This window comes from Thunnus thynnus, chromosome 22 (assembly GCF_963924715.1).
Source record: "Thunnus thynnus chromosome 22, fThuThy2.1, whole genome shotgun sequence".
NCBI classification, from domain to species: domain Eukaryota; kingdom Metazoa; phylum Chordata; class Actinopteri; order Scombriformes; family Scombridae; genus Thunnus; species Thunnus thynnus.
Genome location: NC_089538.1, coordinates 4,629,866 through 4,653,688, shown reverse-complemented (window position 1 = coordinate 4,653,688; position 23,823 = coordinate 4,629,866). Strand labels below are relative to the sequence as shown.

The 23,823-nt window shown below is 39.8% G+C and overlaps 3 protein-coding genes across 6 annotated transcripts in view; 1 reads left to right on the top strand and 2 right to left on the bottom strand.

The window, feature by feature from the left end:
• Positions 1-6,566, bottom strand: drap1 (DR1-associated protein 1 (negative cofactor 2 alpha)). The gene is made up of 7 exons (XM_067579046.1): positions 6,349-6,566; positions 5,666-5,738; positions 4,835-4,928; positions 4,480-4,605; positions 3,215-3,305; positions 3,015-3,103; positions 1-1,564 (listed from the first exon to the last, which is right to left on the bottom strand). Exons 1-7 carry the CDS (start codon positions 6,388-6,390, stop codon positions 1,378-1,380), a joined length of 702 nt encoding a protein of 233 aa, XP_067435147.1. The 5' UTR covers positions 6,391-6,566; the 3' UTR covers positions 1-1,377.
• On the top strand, positions 6,060-9,247 carry c22h11orf68 (chromosome 22 C11orf68 homolog). 2 transcript variants are annotated; one of them, XM_067579045.1, is made up of 2 exons: positions 6,060-6,158; positions 8,029-9,247. In XM_067579045.1, the coding sequence occupies exon 2, from the start codon at positions 8,076-8,078 to the stop codon at positions 8,814-8,816; it is 741 nt and encodes a 246-aa protein (XP_067435146.1). In that variant the 5' UTR covers positions 6,060-6,158; positions 8,029-8,075; the 3' UTR covers positions 8,817-9,247. The 2 variants fall into 2 exon arrangements, with proteins under 2 accessions (XP_067435146.1, XP_067435145.1); XM_067579044.1 differs by lacking the exon at positions 6,060-6,158 and adding an exon at positions 7,463-7,553.
• Positions 9,248-9,249: 2 nt separating this feature from the next.
• rela (v-rel avian reticuloendotheliosis viral oncogene homolog A) overlaps positions 9,250-23,823 on the bottom strand; it is a 37,867-nt gene continuing 23,293 nt past the window's right edge. Inside the window, exons 1-11 of one of the 3 annotated variants that reach the window (XM_067579038.1) lie at positions 22,091-22,261; positions 20,075-20,110; positions 19,687-19,832; positions 18,124-18,269; positions 16,140-16,231; positions 14,754-14,888; positions 13,571-13,675; positions 11,950-12,165; positions 11,748-11,828; positions 11,564-11,641; positions 9,250-11,031 (exon numbers count right to left, since the gene is read on the bottom strand). In XM_067579038.1, the coding sequence (XP_067435139.1) occupies positions 10,193-11,031; positions 11,564-11,641; positions 11,748-11,828; positions 11,950-12,165; positions 13,571-13,675; positions 14,754-14,888; positions 16,140-16,231; positions 18,124-18,269; positions 19,687-19,832; positions 20,075-20,110; positions 22,091-22,097 (1,881 nt within the window). In that variant the 5' untranslated portion in view covers positions 22,098-22,261 and the 3' untranslated portion in view covers positions 9,250-10,192. Of the gene's footprint in view, positions 11,035-11,563; positions 11,642-11,747; positions 11,829-11,949; positions 12,166-13,570; positions 13,676-14,753; positions 14,889-16,139; positions 16,232-18,123; positions 18,270-19,686; positions 19,833-20,074; positions 20,111-22,090; positions 22,262-23,823 lie in introns of those variants that run through there. The other 2 variants (XM_067579037.1, XM_067579039.1) reach the window with 2 other exon arrangements.

Sequence of the window (23,823 nt, the reverse complement as noted above, 5' to 3'; positions counted from 1 at the left end):
CCAAGTGTTGCTTTTTTTAATTGAAATGTGAACTTTATTTCACCCATACAAAATAAAAAGAATGTTAAAAGTTTACAATACAGTGTCAACATTACATACTGAGACTGACACATAAATGGGAGCCCCATCTCTGCTTTCAATTGATACATTTAAAACAATCTAAAAGAGGGGGAGGGGGGGGAAATGTTGAACAAAAAAGAAGAGTTACTCATAATTGGGAGGGGTGGCCAGAATAGAAATAAGAGAGGACAGAGGAGACAAACAACTTTAAAAACAAAGTTATGGTCCAAGTGTCACAGTATACTTCTGATGGGAATTAGGGGGAAATTTCATGGTCATAAAGAATTATATACCAGTTCCGACCGCCGGAGCAAAGAACCTTTGACAGCGTCAAAAAACAACAACAAACAGAATGGGAATTAACCTGTTGATATGGTTGACTTCAGGGCTGTGGTTGTGGAGGGTTACAGTTCTCTTGATAAAAACGTGAATTAAAAATAGAAAGGAATTGAAAATAGCTGTGATTAGCTAACCTATAGTAAAAATACACCTGCTTCCTTGTTTATGTTACAGCCTGACAATTGGACTGACTAGCGAGATGTGACAAAGCCGGGAAGTAGGGCTCACATGTTAACTGCAGTATTTCAGAGTCGATCGATAACATAGTAATATAACACTTCATGGGTGAGACGATGACCTCTGTTGCCTCAGACGAGTGCTGATCACCTTCCAAATACTTTACAAACTGTTGCCCTGAACAAATCTAAAGTAGCAGTCTTTGTATGCGCATCAAAGGCTTTAACTACCACTTACTGAATTTTTTTTTTTTTTTAGCCAACCTGAGGGTTTGAGTGACGATGACTGATATGCTGACTTCGTATGCGTATCACTGAGGATTGAAAAAGAATGAAAAGTGCCTAAAGAAAAAGCTACAAGGCAACACAAACCACACCTATCCTGTCTGCAGGGGGGGGAGAGGGGGGCTCATGGAAAAAACAGTGACGACCGCCATTTTTAATAGTCAAAACTGAACGACTTACTTGTTAAAAAACATCCTGGTTGGATTCTCCTCTACAATAAAATAAAACCTTTTTTTTTTTAAAAAAAAAAAAAAACAACAACTGAAAATTAAAACACATAATATACAACCAGTTTCCTGTCTCCAGCGGCGGCGTCTCGTATAGCCGGTTGTCGAGCGCTTTTCTGTCGAGCGGGCTGCGACGAAGAGTCTTTCCCTCCTCTGTTGAGAGCGACCGCCGTGAGAGCAACTTAAGAAATTGAAAAGAACGTTGAAAGAGAGCGTGTGTGTGTGTGTGTGTGTGTGTGTGTGTGTGTGTGTTGGGGGGGAGGGGAGGGGGGTGAAGACGGCAGAGGGAGCTAAGAGTCATAGTCTTCATCGTCATCATCCTCGGTTTTGTGTGTCGCAGGGGGTGGGGGAGGTGGTGCTGCGCTCATCATGGAGGGGTGCGGGACGAAGGCCATGCCGCCTTGGGGCTGTGCTGGGGCCATGCTGCCCATTGAGACCATGTTGCCCATCTGCATGTAGTGGGGGGGTGCGTTAGGGCTGCGGGGGGGGGCACAGGCAGAGGTGTAAACCAGATGTTAGGAGTCATGTCCATTCAAATGAAAGATTATACCTCTATGACAGTTTATAGCATATAATGTTTTTGCATACATTGTTTTAAATATACTTTTATCATGTTATACTAACAGGAAATTACAACTGCATGTCAATCAAACTGTGACTTTGGAGTGTCACTACCAATTCCCAAAAACATTCCAGCGCTTTCATCTCCTTTGTGCAATGCATCATGGGAAAATAGTGTACATACTGAGGCAGACACTTTCCCCTTGTGAGCACACTACATGCTCAAACCCTGTAGTGTGGAGTTGAAACACAGCAAAGGTTTTAACATTGTTTCTAGTGGGAAAACAGCACCCTCTCCCTGTTTTAGCCAGTAGAGTTTCTTCTCTGTCTGAACAGGTGGCTCAATTTTCACATCTATTACAGGAGCGGTGAGCTTCTAGTAGCCACATTTAGAATCAAACAATCCATCAATCATGTAAATGTGTCATTATCTATGACGGTTATGGATTGCTGACATATTGTTGCATATCTCAGCTGTACTGTAACGGCGTGTCTTGAGTGATCCCGTTATAGTGAGTGCACAGCGGTTCCACCCATCAACGCACATTCAGGGGTGTTCAGGAACACATGTAGTGTTGTGAAGAGAGAACTCAAAGCCATTTTATTACATGAAATACTTTTCTGGCCTCAGTGAGCTGTTAAAGTGACATAGGTAGTTTTTACATAAATGTTACTCATTGGTTTACTCTGGCTGGTCTGATCATTACTGTGGGTGTACAAGATTTTTTTTTAAAACTCTTTTACGCCGCACCACAAAGGAAAAATGTATTTTTAGACCAAACTGACAAAAGAGGAATCTCCCAACAACGTCTTTTGAAGTGTTTCATAGTTTACTGAACAAATCTGACTTTCTTTGAGGATGTGAGGATGATATTTGACCTTGCGCTGCTGCCGCTTTGATGTTAACCTGACAGCATTCAATTCAGACTTGTGTCATAGAAATGTTCAACCTAGTAACATTTCTGTTGTGACTTTAAGGTTAAAGTGATTCAGGTGCTTATTCAGACAAACTATCGACATGTAAAATTGCCATCACGTTTACATAAAGAGGTTCATGTCTGAAAGGGGCTCAAAAGTGTCTCTGACCACACTGAAGGACTGCCTGTCAACAGTATTGCTGTCCAGTGAAAACCATGTATCTCCAAAGTTGGTGATTTTTTTCTGAGAAACTGATGGATTCAATTTTTGACTTCTTATATTGTTAAAACCATTTAAAAACCAATGCATTGTCAAATCTCCTGAAACGTTTTGAGGATACATACAAAGTACACATTGTGATGCCAGGTGTGAACTGTAATCTGTCTCCAGTGGATCTACACACAGTCTGGATAACCAGTATCTCCACACTGAGGGTCTGTGTCCATACCTGTGGAACCTGGATGCAGCCTGCTGATTTGTGCTTGACTGAGAGCCGTCCTCCTCGTCCCCGTCTGTCTCGCTGTCCTCGGAGTCGTCCTGTTTCCATCACAAGAAACGCAACAGAGCCTCATTACCTCAAACACACACGCACACAGATCAATGAAACTGCAGATAGCTATTAACCTCTGCGTGCAAATCAATTCCCACCTCTTGTTCCGACTCTGTGCCGGACAACTTCTTGTCCTTGCCTTTAGAGCCAGCCCCTCCATTCTTACGACCAGACCCTGGTTTTCGACCCCTGGTGAAGCAAACAAAAAAGAAGGAGACGTTACTATTTTAACTTTTGAGGAAAGACATTTTTTAGGTTTAAGTCATGATCATGCTATGAGATTCTACAGATATTCCTCGTCCTGTATAGATAACACACACAACGCAACAGCTGATCACACACTTACTGATTTTGTCATTCAAAAAGATTTTTCATAAAAGGAGCATTTCTAATATTTCCCCAAAGACCTTTTTTTCTTCCTTTTGACTGCAAAATGGTATGACTATATGTGATTTTAGTTGGACTTAAAGCCATTTATATTCAAAGATACTCCACATGCCTCATCTCAACAGCTGAGAGAGTATCCAAATATTAGGCGCTTACAACCACCTTAATCTGAATCATGTCAGCCACACTCTTCAGTGAAAAGACGACTTCTTACTCGTTTAATTCATGTGGAATTCTCTGCCAAGTTCTCTGCCTCGATATGGCTGCAGTGCCAGTGTTTAGTTCAACTGTCAATATAGCCTTTTTTTTTTCTCTCTACAATCCACAATAATTAGTTCTCGCTCTGTGGAGCACATGACCAGAGGGAAATTGTGGAATTAAACCAGAGTTGAAAAGACCTTTTTCCACAGCAGATATGTTGTCAAACACAGGTGTAATAACATTATTAACTGCTGCACGGCATCGCAAAAAGTGTTGGAACTGAGCCATTGTTAATGGCATTAGTTCTGCCTGTGCTCTTTCTGCAATAACAAGTCTAAATGTGTAGAAACGCTTTATGAATGTAATTTATTTGTCATTGATAAAGAAACAAGTGAGCTCTGATGCTAGCAATGCTATCCAACAGGTTAATGAGATTTATCCACAAAGTAAAATAGCATGTGAAGTATAAGACTGACAGAGTCTTGAAAGGGGGAAAAAAAAAGAAAAACTGGTGATCAAGCAAACATCTGACTCAAATCAGTCATATTTATATGTCAAAACTGTGGGCAAAGTTTAACATGTGCTTTTAATTTGCAAACCAGAAACCGAGAAACGTTTGTGAAGTGGAAAAAGCAGTTTCGATGTCATTTTGTTGCAGTGTATGCATTTGCGTGTATGCACAGTCTGTCACTTTGAATGTTTTATTTATACAGTTTTCACACCTCCGTAGTCTTGCTGCTATACAAATATGTGTGAATGTCTGTATGAGAGATACCTGCGTGGGACTTTTTCTCCTCCCCCCTCAGTGTGGTTCTCCTCCCCCTCGCCCTGCATGTCTGGCACTGTTGCCACCAGGTCTTTTAAGAAATCAAACTGTTGCTCCAGCTCGATACACTGCTTTCTAAAAAACACGCACATTTCAGTCAGCACATTGTTGTTTTTTTTTTTTACACAGACTTACACACACTTTAATAAGAAAGTACGTTATTATCCAGCAGTCTGAATTCACATCCACGGTATGTCAGTCAAAATGAATGAAGCAGAGGATGTCTTAGACTCCCAAAGAAGTCCAACACAGTGCAATATAGACCAGACTCTATATCAAGACACACACAAACACAGAAACTTACAAATGTGACGTTGTCATTGTCTTTGCGTTCCTAGACTGGGTGACTTGACAAGCCTTTGTAAGCAACGATTCCAAGAAAAGCTCCAAGGCTCTCGCTGATGTCTCGGTCAAGGAAATTAGGATACAACATATCTGTGTTCTTTAAGAAAATGAAGCAGATTCACTTGTACATGGCCTAGCTTATACTGGAATGGCACAGAGCCTGAAAACATTCAAATAAGAAAATTAAAAACATGAGCAGCTTGCTACGTTTTTAACAGAAGAGGTTAAATGTGACACAACCATTACAATAAATATTACAGACACAACAAATATTAGTTTCTACTGCTTATGCCAGTTATTAGAAATACTACCTGACAGAGTCTGACCACAATTGATTAATCTTTAGCCTAGGAAAAAAAACTAAAATTGATTCTTTGTTTTGATTAACCAACAGTCCAAATTCCAAAAATACTCAGTTTACAATACTTTAAAACTCTGATTTTCCCTTGATTGATGACTTTACTGAGTAATCAATTAACACAATTGTTCTCAATAAATTTTCTGTTAATTGATTATGTACTTGTTTCAGCTCTGTGTCAGACCATTCGTTTAAGGTCCCTTGACTAAATGAATAGTACAATTTAGATAAATCAAACACCATACTGTGCATTCAAAGCGCTCACAGTAGGGATTTCTGGCACAACTTGGAGAAGGAGAGAAGTCTCATAATAAAGTTGTTCTCTATACCAAAAGTGGTGCTGGAGCATTGACCCCCTCCATTCACACACACTCATACAGATGATCAAAACCTTGGAACTTGCACAGTGAAGATATTTGACAGGAAGGATACAAATAATAACAGGTACTGCTGCAGCCACTTTGCCTATTTCTTCATCTGTTTGCATAATCTTCTTAATCCTTGCCTGTAATGAGAGAAGGAGGTATGGTTTTAAGTGTGTGTGTGTGTCCAGTGTGAATACATCGACACAACAAAGTTTTATAGTTTATCATTAATAGACTTCAAGATAGCTTTCTGAGTATCAAAACCCCAAGGCTAAAATGATTCCACAATACAGTAAAGCATATTTTCAAAGGTCCAGATCATGGTAAGAGGGCTTTCATAGCATGCTTATTTAAAACTATTAATTTCCGTCATGTTGATGAAACTTTCTATAGTGTGAGCTCTGCGAGTTTGCCAATTATTCAGTAACAAACAACAAATTTGCTCAGATTTATAACGTTCGGCTTCACTTAGCTCGTCATGCTAAAAACAACGTTAATTAGTGGACTCGCTGGCTAACGCAGGTCGCACACCTGTACCTTAACAAACATTGGGACGCAAGGTAAGTTGTTACCTCTCACAATTTACATATAAGTGGTCAAAGAGTTTGCGTTTGCTAGTTGGCTTGTTAGCTCCCTATGCAACAAAACAGGCCATATCCCACTCAAGCTAGCTAGAGAAGTTAGCTTTCCATCAGACAGTGCGCTAACGTTAGCTTCTCTTAACACTGCTTCGACAAAGTTTAAACTTACCGGAGGGAATCTGGCGTTGTATTTCTTCTTTTTGCTGGGCATAATTAAATTACCTGGATGGCTAACCTAAAATAAAATACAATATATTCTGGATTATTGCTCTATATCATATATAAATCACCTCCACCGCGCACACACCAGATAGCGATAGCTATCCGGCTAACTGGTTAGCACGTCGTCGTCACTCGTTCTCGGTTGCTTGGCAGGTCACTTTGGTTCCGCAGGGTCTCAGTGCCGTCATGTTGCAGCTCACGACGTTCCACAACTTGTCCATGATTATAATGTAATAATCAACGGTGGAAGAAGTATTCAAATCCTTTACTTAAATGAAAGTACCAATACAGCAATGTAGAAATAGTCCTTTACAAATTAATATCCTGCATGAAAAATCCTACCACAGTTAAAGTACATAAGTCTTATCAGCTTGATTTAGTTAAAGTATTGCCGTAAATGTAACGTTAGCGGTTTAGTCCCCTCTAAAGGGTTGCCAGATACATCTGAAGGTTCGTCAGATGATTAATGGGAGAGGAAAGAGGAAAAAACAAAGTTCTGATACGCAAATCTGTTTTCAATTTTTTGACTTTTTCTCTCATTTTTATTTTTTGGTAAAATATTGGATCATTTGAACATTTATTGAAATGAAACCATGTGAGAAGTTTAATGGGAAAAATCACTATTTGGTGGAGCTGTTAACAACTCATAGACATCTGAAATGTGACCCCGACTACACACTGCTTTTTGTAAGACGTCAAAAGTCAAAATGGTTGAAAACCACTCGTTTCATCTTTAACAATGCGTTGTATTTTAAAAGCTTGTTATATTATCCATTGTGTCAAATCTTCCCCTGAAAAGTAACTAAAGCTGTCAAATAAATGCAGCGGAGTGGAAGTATAAAGTAGCATCAAAAGGAATAACTCAAGTAATCCTTGTGCACCTCAAAATTGTACTGGGGGGGCGACAGGAGGAGAGGAGAAGGAGAGAATATGGGAGAGGAGAGGAAAGGAGGAGGAGGTGGAGGGAAGGAGAGGAAAGGAGGAGGGGACGAGGGGAGGAGGGGAGGAGGGGACGAGGGGAGGAGGGGAGGAGGGGACGAGGGGAGGAGGGGAGGAGGGGACGAGGGGAGGAGGGGAGAGGAGCAGAGGAGCGCACTACCGGGTCTACGTTTGTGCGGAAGAACGCTGGACAACAAACTTGAACGTCAGCAGGTAGCTTTAACTGTTAAGCGTTTACTGTTTGTGATCAGCGTAAAATACATTTGGTGCTCTGTATGTAAAAGGTGCTTGTTATAATTGATTACAGCCGGCTGTAAATAATAACCCAACACATTTGTCCGGACAAACATCGAGGATCGGTAAACTGGCTAGCTAGTCGGTTAGCTACATAATGGAGCCAAGCTATCAAAAATATTTTCTGCGTGGTTAGCTACATGTTAATTGTAAACGTACATGAGTAACACAAATGAAAAGGATAGTAGCGTATTTTACTGTATAAGAATCAATGTTGGGAAAACGTTAGCTACCCATTAAACAAGTGATGCTAATATAGCAAGCTAACTAAATAGCAGCATTAGTAAACATCCGCGAGCAGTGCAGCGGCCCAGGAGGAACTATAAACTAACATAAGCTGCACCTGTGGTTTAAAAAAACTTTCTAATACACTGCACCTTCCTCCCTTCGACAGGATTATCCCAACAAGGATTTGTTTGATACTCTCACACTGACGACCTTATGGAGGAGGAGGAGGCCCCCGTAGATGGCGAGATGGCCCCCTTTGCTGCAGAGACCTATGCCGCTCAGGCCATGGCTGCAGACATGGACCCCTGGATTGTGTTTGACTCGAGGAGAACTCCCAGATCCGAGTTTGATGGCTGGCTGGAGAGCAACAGGCCTTCACAAGTGTACAGATATGGTGACGAGGAGGGTGGTGTGAGCCCTGTGGGGTGGATTGCTGTGCGGGGCCCGACACACTGCCCCAGCTGTGGGGATGTCACGGGTCTCCAGGAGAGCTGGGAGAAACTTTTGGCCAGTGGCCGGCCTGTCAACTTCCAGACAGTGAGGGAACTGGCTCTGAACCACGGAGTGCTCACGGGCAAGTGGCTGATGCACTTGGACTCTGGTTTCAAGTTGGACAATGCGTGGGAGTGTGTGGCCAGAGCAGTCCTGGACGGGAAGGTTTCCTCAGCTAAGGTCAGTACCTATGACCCCAAGGGAGAGGGCAAGCAAGTCATTTGTGCCTACAACCAGAACTTCACCGACGAGAGTGAGATTATGAGGCTGGACTCCATCATCCGTGCCACAGGGGTCAAGTGCCCTCTTGCCTACAAGCCAGACGTGTACACATACCTGGGAATCTACCGAAACAACCGCTGGAAGCTTTGTCCAACCATATACGAGAGCAAATTTAACCTGGAGTGTGTACCCAGGCGTTCCCACATCATCAACAAAGTCACCAATCTTGAAGTAACATAAGCCTGTGATTAAGGGGACAGTTTGATGAGGAGGCACTTATTTCAGTGATCCCATTTGCGTTTCACTGACTGAAATATCTCAAGTTCTTCCTTTTGGCAAAAAAGCACTAAATCTCATTTCAGTCTTGTCTTCTCATGCTGTTTCGAAGTGACGAAATATTGTCACACTTTTTTTTTTGGAATTGAATCTATTGTATTCATCATCAGTAAGACTATTTTGTACGTATTCTTGAGATTCTGTGTGTAACTCACTAACACTTACCTGACTGACAGGTTGGCTGGAGAAATCCTTAATTTGTATACACATGTTCAGAGGAAAACTTGCATCCAATGAAGCATTTCTTTTTTACAACATACATTTGTCTAATTTATTCTTTCCTTTGTACTAAACAACAATGAGAGTTGCCAAATAAAGTCTACTTTTGAAGACCATCTTTATACTGTATGTCTTTATTTCCGAGCAAAGTGTTTTGGATTTTGACAGAAACAATCAATTGTTACAGCAAAGATTACATACAGTATAATCTGCTTACTATGGCAGGATAAACATTACTATTTCATCTCAATTAAACATATTTCAGTACATAGTATAGCAAGCTGACCTATAGGTCTGAGACTGTTAAACTGCAGCCATTATTCATAAAATAACTGTAGAAAAACTGATTAGCGACCACAAATTATATTGCCAGACAAAAAAAAAATTCTTATAGAGCTCTGAGAATGAAGCATAAACATCTGGTACACTTATCTGCTATAAGCATGTACTATATGCATTAATGTTGCTTGTCTGATAATTATTTACATGTAGACCTTCATTTGGTTCTGAACAATACTACTATATTTTGTTGAGACTCAACAAAGGCACCTGTATGAAGAAAGTGGTATTACCGCTGACCTTCAGAAAGCATGTGAAACATCCTAAGATCCAAAGTAATACATGGGGATATTTAAAAGTACAACTGGCATATTTTGCATAGACTTACCTCTATATCTGATTACAATTCTTACTGAGAATACCAGCCCCTTTTTTAAAAATAAAACACACTTTTCACTTAAGACAGTGAACATCACATTAACACTGACTAGACCTACCAAAATTGTTAAAATGACAGTACAAAAACATGCTTAAGATGTTCAAGAATGTCAACAGGTAATCATCTTTGCTGGTATTTCAATAAGCGAGTCCTCAGTGAGCAGCTCTGCTACATTCTGTCTCCACAAGCCCTTCATGTCCACCTTGTATCCTTTTTTGTCTTTAACAACAAAGCATCTTTAGTTCCCAAGACTAAAGTGGCAGATGCAAGTGGTCTGATAAAAAGAGCTTGTTAATATGTCTGTAAAAAAAAAAAAAAAAAAAAAAAATCACGGGGACAACCTTTAAGTCGGGTGTCCTGACACGAAACCAGCTTGGCTTCCGCTGTTAAAAATTGAAATAAGACGATCCTCGTCAGCTGACATTAACTCATCAAATTCATCCAGCATGCAAGGCCGGTGGTTGCTGTTGTTGGATGCAACGTCGATCATTCCCTCATTCTGGAGCAAGTTGACGATGCTGTTGGGATAATTCATCCAAGTGCTTCCTGGGTTGCTGGCAGGGTCAGAAGTGTTCTGGGCGGCGGTTGAGGAGCTGGCAGGGGCAGCTTGTTGGCATGAAGCTTGGGCCAACATCGAGGCGCCGTTTCCACTCTCGCTCATGAGGCGGGGGTTCAGAAGGTCCACAAAGTCATCCATGTTTAGGCTGTCCAGGGTACCTTGAGCCTGGGCTTCGGGAAAGCTAGGGAACTCTGGGATATCCTCCTCTGCCAGTGGCGCGTCCACCCGGAACTGAGAGCCCTGGAGGGTGAAGGAGCTGTTGGCTTGGGCGGAGGCCGTGCTTCCCTTTGAAGCTGCTGACTCCTGGGACATGGCTGAGGAAATGTTGGGGAAGAATTCATGAAGGTCTGACAGGTTGACGGTTGAGTAGTCCTGGTTGGCGGTGGAGGTGGTGGTAGAGGAGGAGGCTGGTGCCTGGCTCATTGTGAAGCTGGGCACTGCAGTGGCTTTGGGCTGTGGGCCTAGGTTCAGACTCTCCATGATCTTCCATGTTTGGTTTGTGGTTGTAGTGGAGATGGAGGGGGAGGCCTCTACCTTAGGCTGGACCGAGAAGAGCTGGCCTGGCTGGATGTAAGAGAAAGCGGGCTGGGGTTTCGCTCCACTGGCACCAGGGGGCACCACTGCTGCTGGAGACACACAACACAAACACAAGCAAGTTCAGTTCATCTGCTGAAAATCCTAGTAGTGTAACATATTCTTTGTGCAGTTGTTTTTAATAAGAGGGATTTTGAATATAGTAAATATAGGTATTCATACAGCAAAAACAAATTCGCACATGATTAAAATCTAGCTACTACATTATCTTCTTTGCTGATTATTTTGACAATTGTTTTTTTGACTAGTCCATTTACTTTTTGGTCTATAAAATATGAGGAAATCAAGAAAAAAATAAAATGCCGTTTCTTCCTTTAAAATATTCAATTCATAACATTTGTAACACTGAAATATAAATAATAGAAAAAAGCAGCATATCCTTACACTTGGGTAGCTGAAACCAGAGAATGCTTAACATTTCTGCTTGATAAAACAATCCATTATCAAAACAGTTGCAGTTTAATATGTCAGTTGACTATCCGATTAATCAACGAATCATTTTAGCTCTATTGATGTCTGCAGTGAAAATAATCACCATGTGAATGAATGAAACAGACTCACCAGCTTGTGCAGTCATTGGTACAGGCTTGACTGTTCTCCTTGCCGGGCTTATGTGCCTTCTATCTGCGGGAATGGACACTGAAATTCCAACAGACATGATTATATTACAGTGCAACTACAAAAAAATTACTATCACATAATTACATTATGACAGAATGACAGAAAACAAATCTCATCAACGTACCACTCGCCAGCCCGGGCCCCAGCTTCAGGCCCTGGAATATGTCCCCTGTACGTTTTCTCTTCTCACTCAGCCTGTATTCATCTATAGGGAACATGTTTAAGAAGAATTAAGACTGAGTTTGTAGAGTTGTTTTGAGAAATCTTAAATACTCTCAGCAAGAGATTTCATTAGATGTGACATTATATGGAAACATAACTCTTACCTGGGTCAGCAGGCAGGTACTGAAAGTCCATTGGCTCGCTGACCTCGCGGTCAGAGGGCCGGCGGAGCTGCATCTTGACTCTAATGGGCTCGGTGAGGTTAGTGTCGCGGTAAGGCGGTGTGCGGAACACAATGGCCACCTGCCTGTGGACATCAGCTTGGGAGAAAGTGCCCTTTCCCTCCCAAGAGTCCTGAAAGAAACGCACCTCGATGTCCTCTGTAGGGGAACAGAACATGGAAAATATGAGGAGATATTAAAGCTGAGCGTGGACTCACCAGTTAAAAAGAAGAATCAACATCAGGCAATGATCACACAGAGGCATTTTTCTCTTTAGCTTCAATGAAAGGCAAGCTGTGAGTTTTACTGTTGACAGAGAGCAAGAGCTCATGCAAAGTTACATCACTTCTGCTGCTACGCAACACAGCGTTTGACAACATCTCGCGAGCCTCGTAATTAGCTTCAGCTGTCAAACTTGAAGTAAAAAGGGTGTAATGTTCAAAGTAAAAATATGACAGCTCAGCTTGCTGTGGAAATATGGCATTCTCTTGAGGATATGAGGACTGAGGGTTTTATCATCTGGTCCAAGATTCAGGATTCAAGGGCTTTTTTCACGCTGATGTAATGTTGGCGTAGCTTAAGCTGAGACATGGAGTACTCCGGGGAGCATCCCACAACTCCCATGTCCAAACATAACGTGACTGCATTGCATTACAAGCAGCAAACACCGTGACAGGCAACAAATCCTAAACCAGTATGTGTCAGCAGTGATGGCCAAAAATATCACTTCACACACGCTGTATGTGTGATGGGTCATGTGAGGGCTGCTTTTGTTGAAATTCACACTTACAGCTACATTAACTGATGGGCAGTTTGAGGCATTGATAATAGAAAAATATTGATTAGTGTAGCATTAAGGTTATTGTATGACTGGTAATCACTGACAAATAGGACAATTGCTGCATATTAGAACACAAAGTTGGTACCACAGCCTTCAACATATATATACAGCAAGAAACACCCTTTGCTTCAAGTGAAAATGAGCATTTTTAACCTTCAAATCTTAATATGTCTTGCTAACAGTATCTGTATGTTGTATTATAATATGGGATATATTCCTCTGTGGCCTCAAGTTAAATTTAGACAATCATGTCTTAAGGTAAGTACAAACAGTTTTATGTGACTGTAGCCTTCCTTGTAAAGTCATCACCTGTGTTACTCATTTACTTTTCAACTGCATCTGTCGAGAAGGAACTTGGACTATGAATGCATCACAGTAATTTATGAGGTTGTCTATTTCGTCATCTCCACTGAGAGAACATAGCAACACACTGAGCAACTATGACCTTGAGGTAATCACTAAATGTAGTATACTTTATAATGAGTATCAGGGTTGTATGTGTGCCTCTGTACTGTATATAACTGAATATGGCAGTCCTGCAGAGAGCATAACTCACACTGATGTCTTGCGGGTGTTAGGGGTTTACACCTTTTCCACTCTAGATGTACTTCAAACTTCACAGTTGAGTTCTATTCATGGCTCATTAAATACGAGTGTTCCTTCTAGAATATTTAACTCGTCAACTGACAACAGCACATTCAGTGCAGACATACAGCACTGTACCTTTTTGCACTTTGTCGCAGAGCAGAAAGATTTCATCCCCTCCTTTGCAGCTACCAGAGTTGCGGTTGACTCGGCAGATCTTCAGCTCAGCTGTGTTTGGGGCCCCTGCAAGAAAGAAAAAGCGTCAATGAGCAAATAAATGCAACAACAAGGCTACAGATTGATACCAGACTGCTGCTAAATGCTGAGGCATTTCGGCTGTGGCTGACAAATCAGTACTACACACTTTAGGCAGCCAAAGAATTCAATTCTTTTCCCTGTATAAATGTAAGTTACCTGTTAAGTCTTTTGTGTTTCAGTTTTACTGTCATTTCTTATGATTTTTGATTATGTAAGCTACTGTAATTTGTCTGGTTTTAATTTCACCACAGTGAAGCAGACGGCATTCATTTTGAAACAGTCTGCCTTGCTTTAATTGAAATAGCAGATGTCACATTTAGAAAGTGAAACGAAACTCATATGGAGTCTGTGGGGACTACTGATATATCTAATCTGTTTAATTTTCCTAATCTAAATAATCTAATATGAGCAAAAATTGTGGAGTTTATAAAAGGAAAATCTATATTTAGGTGTAGGTTGTTAAGATGTTTTGGTGATCATTATTCACATTAACTGTGTTTCACGGTGAAATAATAGCTTATTTTAGTGTAGCACACATCATATCTTTTGACAATGACGTATTCCAAAGCAATTCACACAGTCTCTCTGTATAGACTTGTGTAATGGGAAAAGCACTGAGTCAAAAAAGGTCAGAGTTACTGATTAAGAATGAAGATACTGTTTAAAAAAGGGACATGGTTACTATTCAGACTAATTCTTGTAAATACCTTCAGGCTGACAAGAATAGTTATCATGCAAAGAGGAACAAAGAGTCTTTGAGGATTTTAAAGGTTTCAGGGGATACATAGGCTAGAGTATGAACTTTGTGTTGAATGACTGTGTGGTGTTTTCTCAAAATCCAATCGCTTATCAGCTTACCCTGACAAAATCTTGAGGTAAGCACTGAAATCATGTGACTTTCGGGAAATATGCAAATGAAATAGTTAAAATATTTTGAAGAGCACACAATAGTTACTATCAGCTTCGACCTAAAAGTATCAGTATGAACATTCAACAATGTGCATCAGCTGAACTCTAATATGCTGAATATGTACTTTTGTATATGTGTAGTCTGTTTACTTACTGTTGTCATAGATGGGCTGTGATACCGCGGGATCAAGAGGAAACAGCTCCCCTGTAGGCAGAGTAATGGAGGCCTGGAAGCAAAGTCGCACTGAATTCAGGTCAAACTCCTCCTCCCACACCTTCGCCTCGGGAACTGCAGCCAAAACACAGCAGGGAAAGGGTGTGGTGTACAGTCAGGCGACAGCAGTCTAGCAAAGAACTGCATCCTGTCATATGTAGGCTATCAGTATTTAAAAATCAGTCAAGGGCGAAAGTAGCAAATGACACTTCCTGTTGTTGTTGTAACTGTATTTATACTGCTCACATTACAAACAACTGTTAATAATCAGTCACATCTTTTATCTACAACTATAATTACTTTATCTTTATTCTGGCAGGACTATGACATTTTCTTCCATAGCTGTTCTGATGGTGCTATTTTTCTGTTGAGCCATGAACTTGATGCTAATGCTAACTACCCCATTAGTTCCACAGCAAAGGTCAAGGCTGAACTGGCTACAGGTTGAAATACTGATGTGTTGTGTGAATTGGAGGACCGTGATGCAATTACAGAGTAAAGATATCACTATCTGTGAGCTTCAAATGCAACAGTGGTGAGCTTAAAATGAGTCAACAGGCATCTATTAGCCACAATATTTTACCACTGTTTTGCATGAGAGCAGCCACTTTCAAGCTAGTTTGTTAGCCTTACAAGTTAATTCTAGCTAATGAAAAAAGTTAGCGCACATTTACTAATACTAGAAGTAATTTTTGGGAAGAATAAGCATTTTTAGTGTTTTCAAATAGATTAAATGAATTCTCATTCTTAAAGTCATTTAGTAACTTTTTTTGTGTATATTTTAAATCAGAAATAGGGCTGAACAATTAATCGAAATGTTATCAAAATCACACTATGGCATAATTTTCAAATCGCAGGAGCCGCAATATTTGTTAAAGGTGAAATGTGTGTCAAAATAGCATTTTAAATTAAATATTGTCGTGTTGCAGAGATGTCTTGACCTACACATCATATTCTACAGACTTAAGGAAACATCTTTGTTTGGTGCAGATCCCCGCAAATATCACACCATAATCATTTTAATATGTTTTTCAATGAAAATGAGAATAATGATGTAAAAATGATCATAACCTCTAATATCGCAAATCATATCCCAATTGCAATATCAGTCAAAATAATCGTAATTAGAATTTGTTTTTAATTTGTTCAGCCCTAGCCAGAAGTATCAGTTCTAGTAGAGTAAACCTCCAGTAAAGTAATAGTCATTTGACAACTGTTCATTTGAAGGGGAAATTTAGGGACTCAAAATAACTTTTCACTTTTTGACATATGTAACACCATGGAGTGCTTTGTGTTGTACACTCATCTCTAACCATGACGACTTACTGTTGAAGGGGTTATTATTGGTCTGCAGCCTACATGTGATGGCTTCATTCACATCCTTCTTCTTCACACATTGTATGCCCAGATTCTGAAAACTGAAAGCAAACATAGTCTAAGATAGAAACCACAGAAGCATACATGTACTGTCTAGTCAGTATGATGAATTCTTAGGCATCTCTTAGTCTTGGGTATTGTTTTGACATAAAACAACACACTCTCAGCCCAACAGAACTATGCTCACGCACTCAGCTTCGTGTTTACTCATGGTTTGAGTATTAGCTCCATTAACTCCACTTATCTTAATGTACTCCAACACTCTCATACTGTTTTTTGATCTCAGCCTCCAGGCTATTGCTGTAAACAGTTAATGTGCTCTTTTAAAGTGTACATTTTTTAAGAGAAGACAGCCTTGACATTTTCTCTGACAGTATTTGTTTAACCTACTCTGATAACAATACCATCGTAAAAACAGTTTTAATCTTCTCTGCACCTCTATTTTGGACACTTTTGGTCCCATAAAAGCCAGTTTTAAAAATAATATAGCATCGTCACTATGGGTCACTGACCACATCCACAAGTTCAGAAGACAGAGTAGGAGAGTTCAAGTGGGAAAATACTTGACATCAAGTGCACTGCCAATAGATGAGGACATTTGAAATCCTACTGTATAATAAGCCTGTTAAGAATGCAAGATTGAATTTTTGCCATAAAGTACTTCCCTCCAACTCTTTAACACAGTTGATCATTTTTTAGATCATCTTACCACTTCCAAATTCTTATTTAAGTACTGAATGTACTACACAATAGTGGAAACCTCCCTTTCTACTGGCTGTGTTCCTGACCATTTCAAAACTGGATGTGTCCGGCGCCTGCTCAAAAAAAGAAAGCTGGCCTCAATCCCTCCTACAATGATCACAGACCTTTTTCCAGGCTCCCATTTATAGTTATAATTTTACAATAGTGGAACCGTTGTTCAATTTCGCTAACCATGGCAGATTATCCTATTTTTTTGAAAAATATCTGTCAGGCTTCTGACAGTATCACAGTTCTGAAATGTGGCACATCAAATCACTTAAATCTCATATGTACTGATTGGCCTTTCAGTAATTTTGACTTGCATGCCTCATCTGTCATTTATTTGGTTTTATATACTGTACATATATGTTATAACTGTTTAACTGACATTCTATTGTATTCGTTTTTATTATGTGAAATACACATAAGAATTTGATAAGAACTCAATAATAAGCAGCTCTATTCAGAAAATATTTCTTCTTGCTTAAAAGACACTACACTTATATTGCATATTAGAATATATTTACTATGATGTCTACTTCTTTATTCCAACCCTTATTGTAAATGTGGAGCTTTTATAGATTTAATATATATCTTCCAATGTGAAAAACAAATGACTAATACAAACCAATGTTCAGTCTGTATCACAGTGCTGGCAGCAGACTACAGTACACACTGTTTGTTTGAGTTTCATCACTCTTGTGATAAAGATAGACTGACAAACATCATCCCCCCCTACCCAAATCTACTGGTTACATTATGCAAATATAAGTTTAAATTTATGCAATAATACTTCTCTTGTCAGTGATTGTCACTCCTTTTTTTTTTTTATCTCCAGACTTTTGTTACACAAGTAAGTTTTTCATTGTCACGCTTAATAATGCAGTGAAAGACAACAAGAGCAAACACAACTTGTCATTAGGTAATGTTCTACTCATCTCCAAACCCAAGATGTAACTTATTTTTACCAAGGCGGCAGTGAACACGTCACCTCCGACAAATGATAAAGTCCTTATCTGACCTTATCTAGGTCAGTCTCAAACAAATGCATCCTTGTTTTGAAGTGGAACTGCAGGTTCCCCCGCGGCAGTTCATTGTTTGAACACTGCCATGAAATCACAAAGTGCATCATTTCCCTAAAGTTTCTCTTGAGTGTGTGAGACACAGAGTGTGGTGTCCTTCTCCAGTCTACCTGTGTATTCGTCTCTCCTGCAGGTCGGCCTCGTAGTAACCGTGTTTGCAGTCTTTCCCAACCAGTTCGTGGGGGTGAGGCTTGTATGGTGCATTCTTCGTCACCAAGGAGATACGAATACGCAGGGGGCCACTGTAGTTGTGCACCTGTAGGAGGAATATGTCATACTTTACTGAATCCAAAAAGCAATTTTAGGGCACTTTAAAAGAGTGCTTGCTTGCAGTTGTCTAGTGTCGAGCTGTACTGCTCAAATGGACAAATGTCCTTATAATAGCATTAATATTTTTAGAAAATAGAATACACTATAAATCATGCTGCAAGGCTTCAGACCAACGGAAGAAATGGAGAAGTGCTAAAGCTGATTCTCCAGAAAAAGCCTTCGAAGAAATTTGTTTGACATATTTTAGAAACAGACTTATTCACTTTTTTGCCAAGGAGGAAGGAACAAATAATCTGCCTATAAGCACCACTAAAGCTCACTAATTGACATGTTATATCTTTGTTTGTTTAATCTTGACATACACTGGTGAAAAAATTCAAATTCACAATTTTTGAATGCACTGTTTTATGTGCCTGATTATTTGTTGGCTGGGACCAGTTAACTTCCTGGAGTCTCAGCTGTTCCCAGCCAAGACATACACACATAATCCCTGTAAAACATCAAATTGTTGTTATTTTTGTGTGGATTACACATACGAGATAAAACACTTTATTAGTGAGCTCTTGAGATGCTGGTAGGTGGATTGTTACCTTTAGAGAGGGCCTGGCTAGCAGTTTCTCCTGTTTCTAGTCTTTATGCTAAGCTAAGCTAACCAGCTTTGGCTCCAGCTACATATTTGCTGTACAGACATGAGTGTGGCATCAATCTTCTCATCCAACTCCTAGCAAGAGCAAGCAAATAAGTGTATTTCCCAAAACTATTGCTTTGAATTGTATATTGCTACTGCATATCTTAACCTATTTCAGTACATGTATCTGTTGTCTGACACTGTATCTAAAAAACTGAGTGCATTTACTGTCTCTGCCCACAAACTTTGGCACAGTTTACCTCTCATTATTAGATCATCCAATTAGATCATCCAAAAGTCTTCAAATGTCTTGTGTTGTTGTCCAAAACTCAGACATATTAAGTTTACTTTCAAAGAGGACTAAAAGAAAACGGAAAATGGAGCCAATGGATTTTTTTTCCCCATTTATGTTTAAAAAAATAACTTCAACGATACATTAATATATCAAAATTTTTGCTTCTTCATTTTGTCTAGATCAACTAATCGATTGACTACTTGTTTCAGCTCTACTCATTTATATTCCCATGCTTTTCTTGAATGATATTTTTGCTCTTTTGTTTTGTTATTTCTGTTTCAACTCTATCTTGTTGTTTCATTTCTTTTTTGCTGGTTTGCTGCAGCTATCCTTTCTGCACAAATGTGTGTCTCAATCTACTATTTTGGCCTGTTCCCTGTGCTGCTGTGACAGTCTTGCAGCCACATCTCAATTGAATTTCCACCACACTACAGTTTATATTATTGAAAAACATACAGCACAAAGCTGCATACCGCTCACCTTAATGGCTGGGTGGGTCTTGGTGGTGTCGTTGCTTTTTTCTCCGGGTATGCTGCCGGCTGAACGTCCCTCACATTTATATCTAAACCTCATCCCCCTCTGTTTTGGCTGCTCAATGATCTCTATGAAGGGGTTCGCTGTTTGGACTGATGGACAGGTGGAAGAGAGAGAGGAAGAATGTGATTAAAAAGCAGTTTCAGTGTCTAGAATCTGAAACACTGTCTGTCTTCAACTACTTTTCATGAATCAGTGTGTCAACACAGGAACAGCTCTGTCATCACTCGTCGGCACACCAGAGTGTTGAAATATTTACTCATGAAAAGTTTTCAGTCATTATCAGTACTCTTTTGTACATAACATTGATAATTTTGGGGGAGCTGCTTCTTACCTGGGGTGAGTGAGGCCAGACCCCATCCATACACACCTGTGGAGGACAGAAAACAAGAAAAGAAACTTATTATGTGAAGGCTTTGGGTGAAAAGCAGGTCACCCGCAACACAGTGGCAGTGAAGATGACAAAAACCAGAGAACTGCTTCAGCACATATTTGCGGTTCAGTAAGAATTTGTCATTTGTGGTGTGGTCTGGGTGGAAATCTACTAGACAGTGCATTGACCAAAGAGGTCAAAGGACAGTGAGATACAAGGACCGCACAGCTAAATATAATTACTTCTCATAAACTGACTGGCAAGCTTGCAAAGGAGAAGAACTGCACAATGAAGCAAACAATGACAGGCAGGGTGTAATATTGGTGTCAGGTTACCCGCCTTGTTGCGAGGAGCCTCCATTGTGGGTGAAGTGGTTCAATAGAGTGGCGGTGCTCTAGTTTCAGGTGCTCGGTGAATGAATTGGTGAGATTTACAGAACGAAGCGAGGAGTGACACTAGATCGGATGGTCAAAGCTCCACCCATCAGCTAGTAGGACTTGTTCAGTTTGAAAGTGTGAGTAGGATGCTTTCCAAGTTGGAACATGCCTGCTTCTCAGCCTCAGACCACAGTAACAGAATGTGGACTCTATATTATCTGAGAGTTCACTTTTCACACACTGACATTAACAGTAACCTATTCTGCCTTATAGAAAACTAAAACTTGCAAAAGAAACCAACAAATTTCTTTGACTTTTTGCTTTTGTCCAAACAGTGACACATGAAAAAAGTGTAAATCAAGCCCAATAGTTACTGTTAAAAGTTAGAATATGTAGGACTAATATGAATAAATGTGGATCTTGCAATTAGACAAAGCGTAAATGCCAATAAATGTGTAAGAATTGTGACGGTACAGTGGGCTCTTTATTTGGAAAACAAACAATGAATATTTGAGTGTTGAGAAAGTGAAAGTAAATGTCTACCACAGCACCATTATTTAGTAAATCACTCTATGTACTAAAATCAAAACAAGCTGAAGCATCTGAGACACTGGTGCGTCATGTTCACTCTAATTGCCCCAATAAAAGTCACTGCTTCAACATGTATTTATGACTGTTTGTTGACTTTTTCTGATATGGATTCATTTGAACAGGGTTTTACTGTCTTCCCCTATTTACATTCCAGACACGGATATGAATTCAACACTAAGTAACGTTTACCAACAATATCAATCTCTTTTGAGAGATCTATTGTGTGGAAAAAGTGTGGAGACGCTTCAAGCTAATAATGTATCAAAACTCCATTTTAAAATCTTGCTATTTATTTTTTTACTTACATGCAAAGGTAAATAACAGTGTAAATTGAAACAGGGGCAGTTTTTACTTGTCACAAGATATTCGTCATATCGGCATATACGTGTCCCACTAAACAGCCGGCATCTGACCACAACTTGTGCGAAACTGGTGTGTTATTTCCAAAATTTCCGTCCAGTAAAACAGAGGTAGGCGGTTGCGAGCAGCGTGGACCAGTTATAAAGAGGAGGTTTTTAATTGAAACCAATGCTACCTGGTGGGTTACATGTTGGCCGAACTGAAGAGAAGTTATTCATGATAGCCTACAAGCTTTTCAATTGTGATTTATCATCACAAGTTTCCACAAATAGACAGTTAAACCTTTAATTGTGAGATTTTTGAACGAAGTTTGGCATGTCTAGTCGCTAAAGGAAATCCATGAGGCGGAATAACCCGACAGGCCTCTTGGCAGCTCGACACTGATTCACCCGTACTAGGTGAGTTAGTCATATACAGAAGAATAAGTACAACACTTGTAACAACAAATTTAGCTCTGATATCACTCACATATGTAATAAAAGCACTAAGTTAAGTCAAACTTCCTACTGTATGTTAGCTTAGTATCCGGGAGGAACGCACTCCTGGCAGCGGGGCTTTCCCCTGTGCGCAAAACAACTGCCTGTACAGTTTCACCTAGAGTCTGTACGCTGAGTAAACAGGCCGAGCAAATAAAACCGGCTCCACTTACCGTCCATGGCTGTGTCTGAGTCCGACGACACGACTCTTTATCCGTTGTTTATTTTTTCAGCTAAAAGACGTTGCAAACACGGCACTGAGGACTCAAAAAAACTTCTTGACAGTGCTGTTCTGTCGCCTGGTTTGCTCCACCTACATCTGTCTGTGTACAACAAGCTTCAGAGATGAAGTTGTACGCGACGACAGCGAGGAGTTCCGGTAAAAACAGCACACAAGTACAACACCTATTTAAAGAACATTATGCTGCAACTTCAGTTTGTTTTGTTTTGTTTTGTTTTTGCGTAATGCACTGTTCCCAGCGTTAACACGGCGAGTTCAACATTTACCAGACCTTTGTATATGAAAATACAACCTGATTTTCTTCAACTAGATCAGTAGTTCTCAAACTTTTTCATGTCAAGGACCCTAAATTGCCACAAATTAGACCACGGACTCCCATATGATATTATGATATTACAGAAAGTGTATGAAACCCATCACCAAAACAGTCATACATTTATCACTGTGTTACATATGGATGGAATTAAAGTGAAAATTAATTATTCCACAATTATTCCCCCTCAAGGACCCTTGGGGGTCCCTGTACCCCACTTTGAGAACCACTGATCTAAATGAATCAGAATGTCTTTTTTCATAGTATTGAGTAATTTAGGCCACAGGTTCATTGTGTGGCAATCAGATAGTTTGTGTTAATGCGGTTAGTTGATTTATATAAGCAGATTGTGAGGCCACTCCTGCATTTGTATTGGAGATTACATGCTGCTTAATCTTAGGTTATAGTGTCATTATTCAAAAGTCAGAATCAAAAACTTAATTTCAATTTAAAATGAATAAAAAAGCCAAACAAAACAAAAGCTTTTTATCATGTGAATAAAACCAGTGTACTTTGGAAAACTGGTACACAACATTATTTAGGTACCATAAACATATCAGTGTTTTCCCAATTTCCAAATATTATTTTGACATTATAGTACTTCATAACATTTTTTTTTCTTTACTTTACCACGATGACTAAGTTGAAAGTCAAACAAATTGAAAAATAATTTTCCATCATATTTGCAGAGCAGATTCTGTTAATTACACAATATTTCAGCAGTTGCCTAAACAATAGTCAGTGATCTTCATTTGACAAATTCCTAAAAGTAATAATTAAACTGTACGTTAAAAAACACATATTGAGTAGTTTAGCCTTCCTTAAAAATAACTTACTAGCCATATATAATGTGTTTCATGGTTTGTGTATAATTCAGACTATCAGAATTACAAAATCAGGAAATGATAAAGGCAGCGTATTTGTAGTACAGGCAAAGGGTAAAACTTTATGCTGTAATTTTGAAATGATGAGTCGTGTGATTTCCGTGTGATTATATTGAGCTTGACGTCGCTGTAGCGCTCTGCTTTTCCTCTGCAATGCAACTTACCACCACCCACTCAAAACAGTGCGGAAATACCCAGATGACGCACTTGAAAGGAACAGAAAAATAAGTTGCGAGTGGGAGAGGCAGATTCTGGCTTTAGTCATTATAACCTAGGAAACAGTTTCGGACTGGATACTTCTCTGATCTTCACTAGAAGTTTATTCTCATGTTATGCTCATGTAAACAGAGTTTTTTCATCGGCAGGATGCAGCTGTATTTATATTTATAAGTGTGTGTGACTGTCTTAAAACCCTACGCACTGACCAATACTGCAGGTTTCCATTCCGCTGGTGGCCTACGCAAACAT

What these genes read in the sequence shown, in the direction of transcription:
- drap1 (XM_067579046.1), bottom strand. Translation starts at nt 6,390, where the DNA reads ATGCCCAGCAAAAAGAAGAAATACAACGCCAGATTCCCTCCG. An exon ending in ACAATGACAACGTCACATTT is followed by an intron (nt 4,606 to 4,834) that starts GTAAGTTTCTGT and finishes CGTGTTTTTTAG; the next exon opens with AAAGCAGTGTATCGAGCTGG. An exon ending in GCTGCATCCAGGTTCCACAG is followed by an intron (nt 1,565 to 3,014) that starts GTATGGACACAG and finishes CCCCCCCCGCAG; the next exon opens with CCCTAACGCACCCCCCCACT.
- c22h11orf68 (XM_067579045.1), top strand. Translation starts at nt 8,076, where the DNA reads ATGGAGGAGGAGGAGGCCCCCGTAGATGGCGAGATGGCCCCCTTTGCT.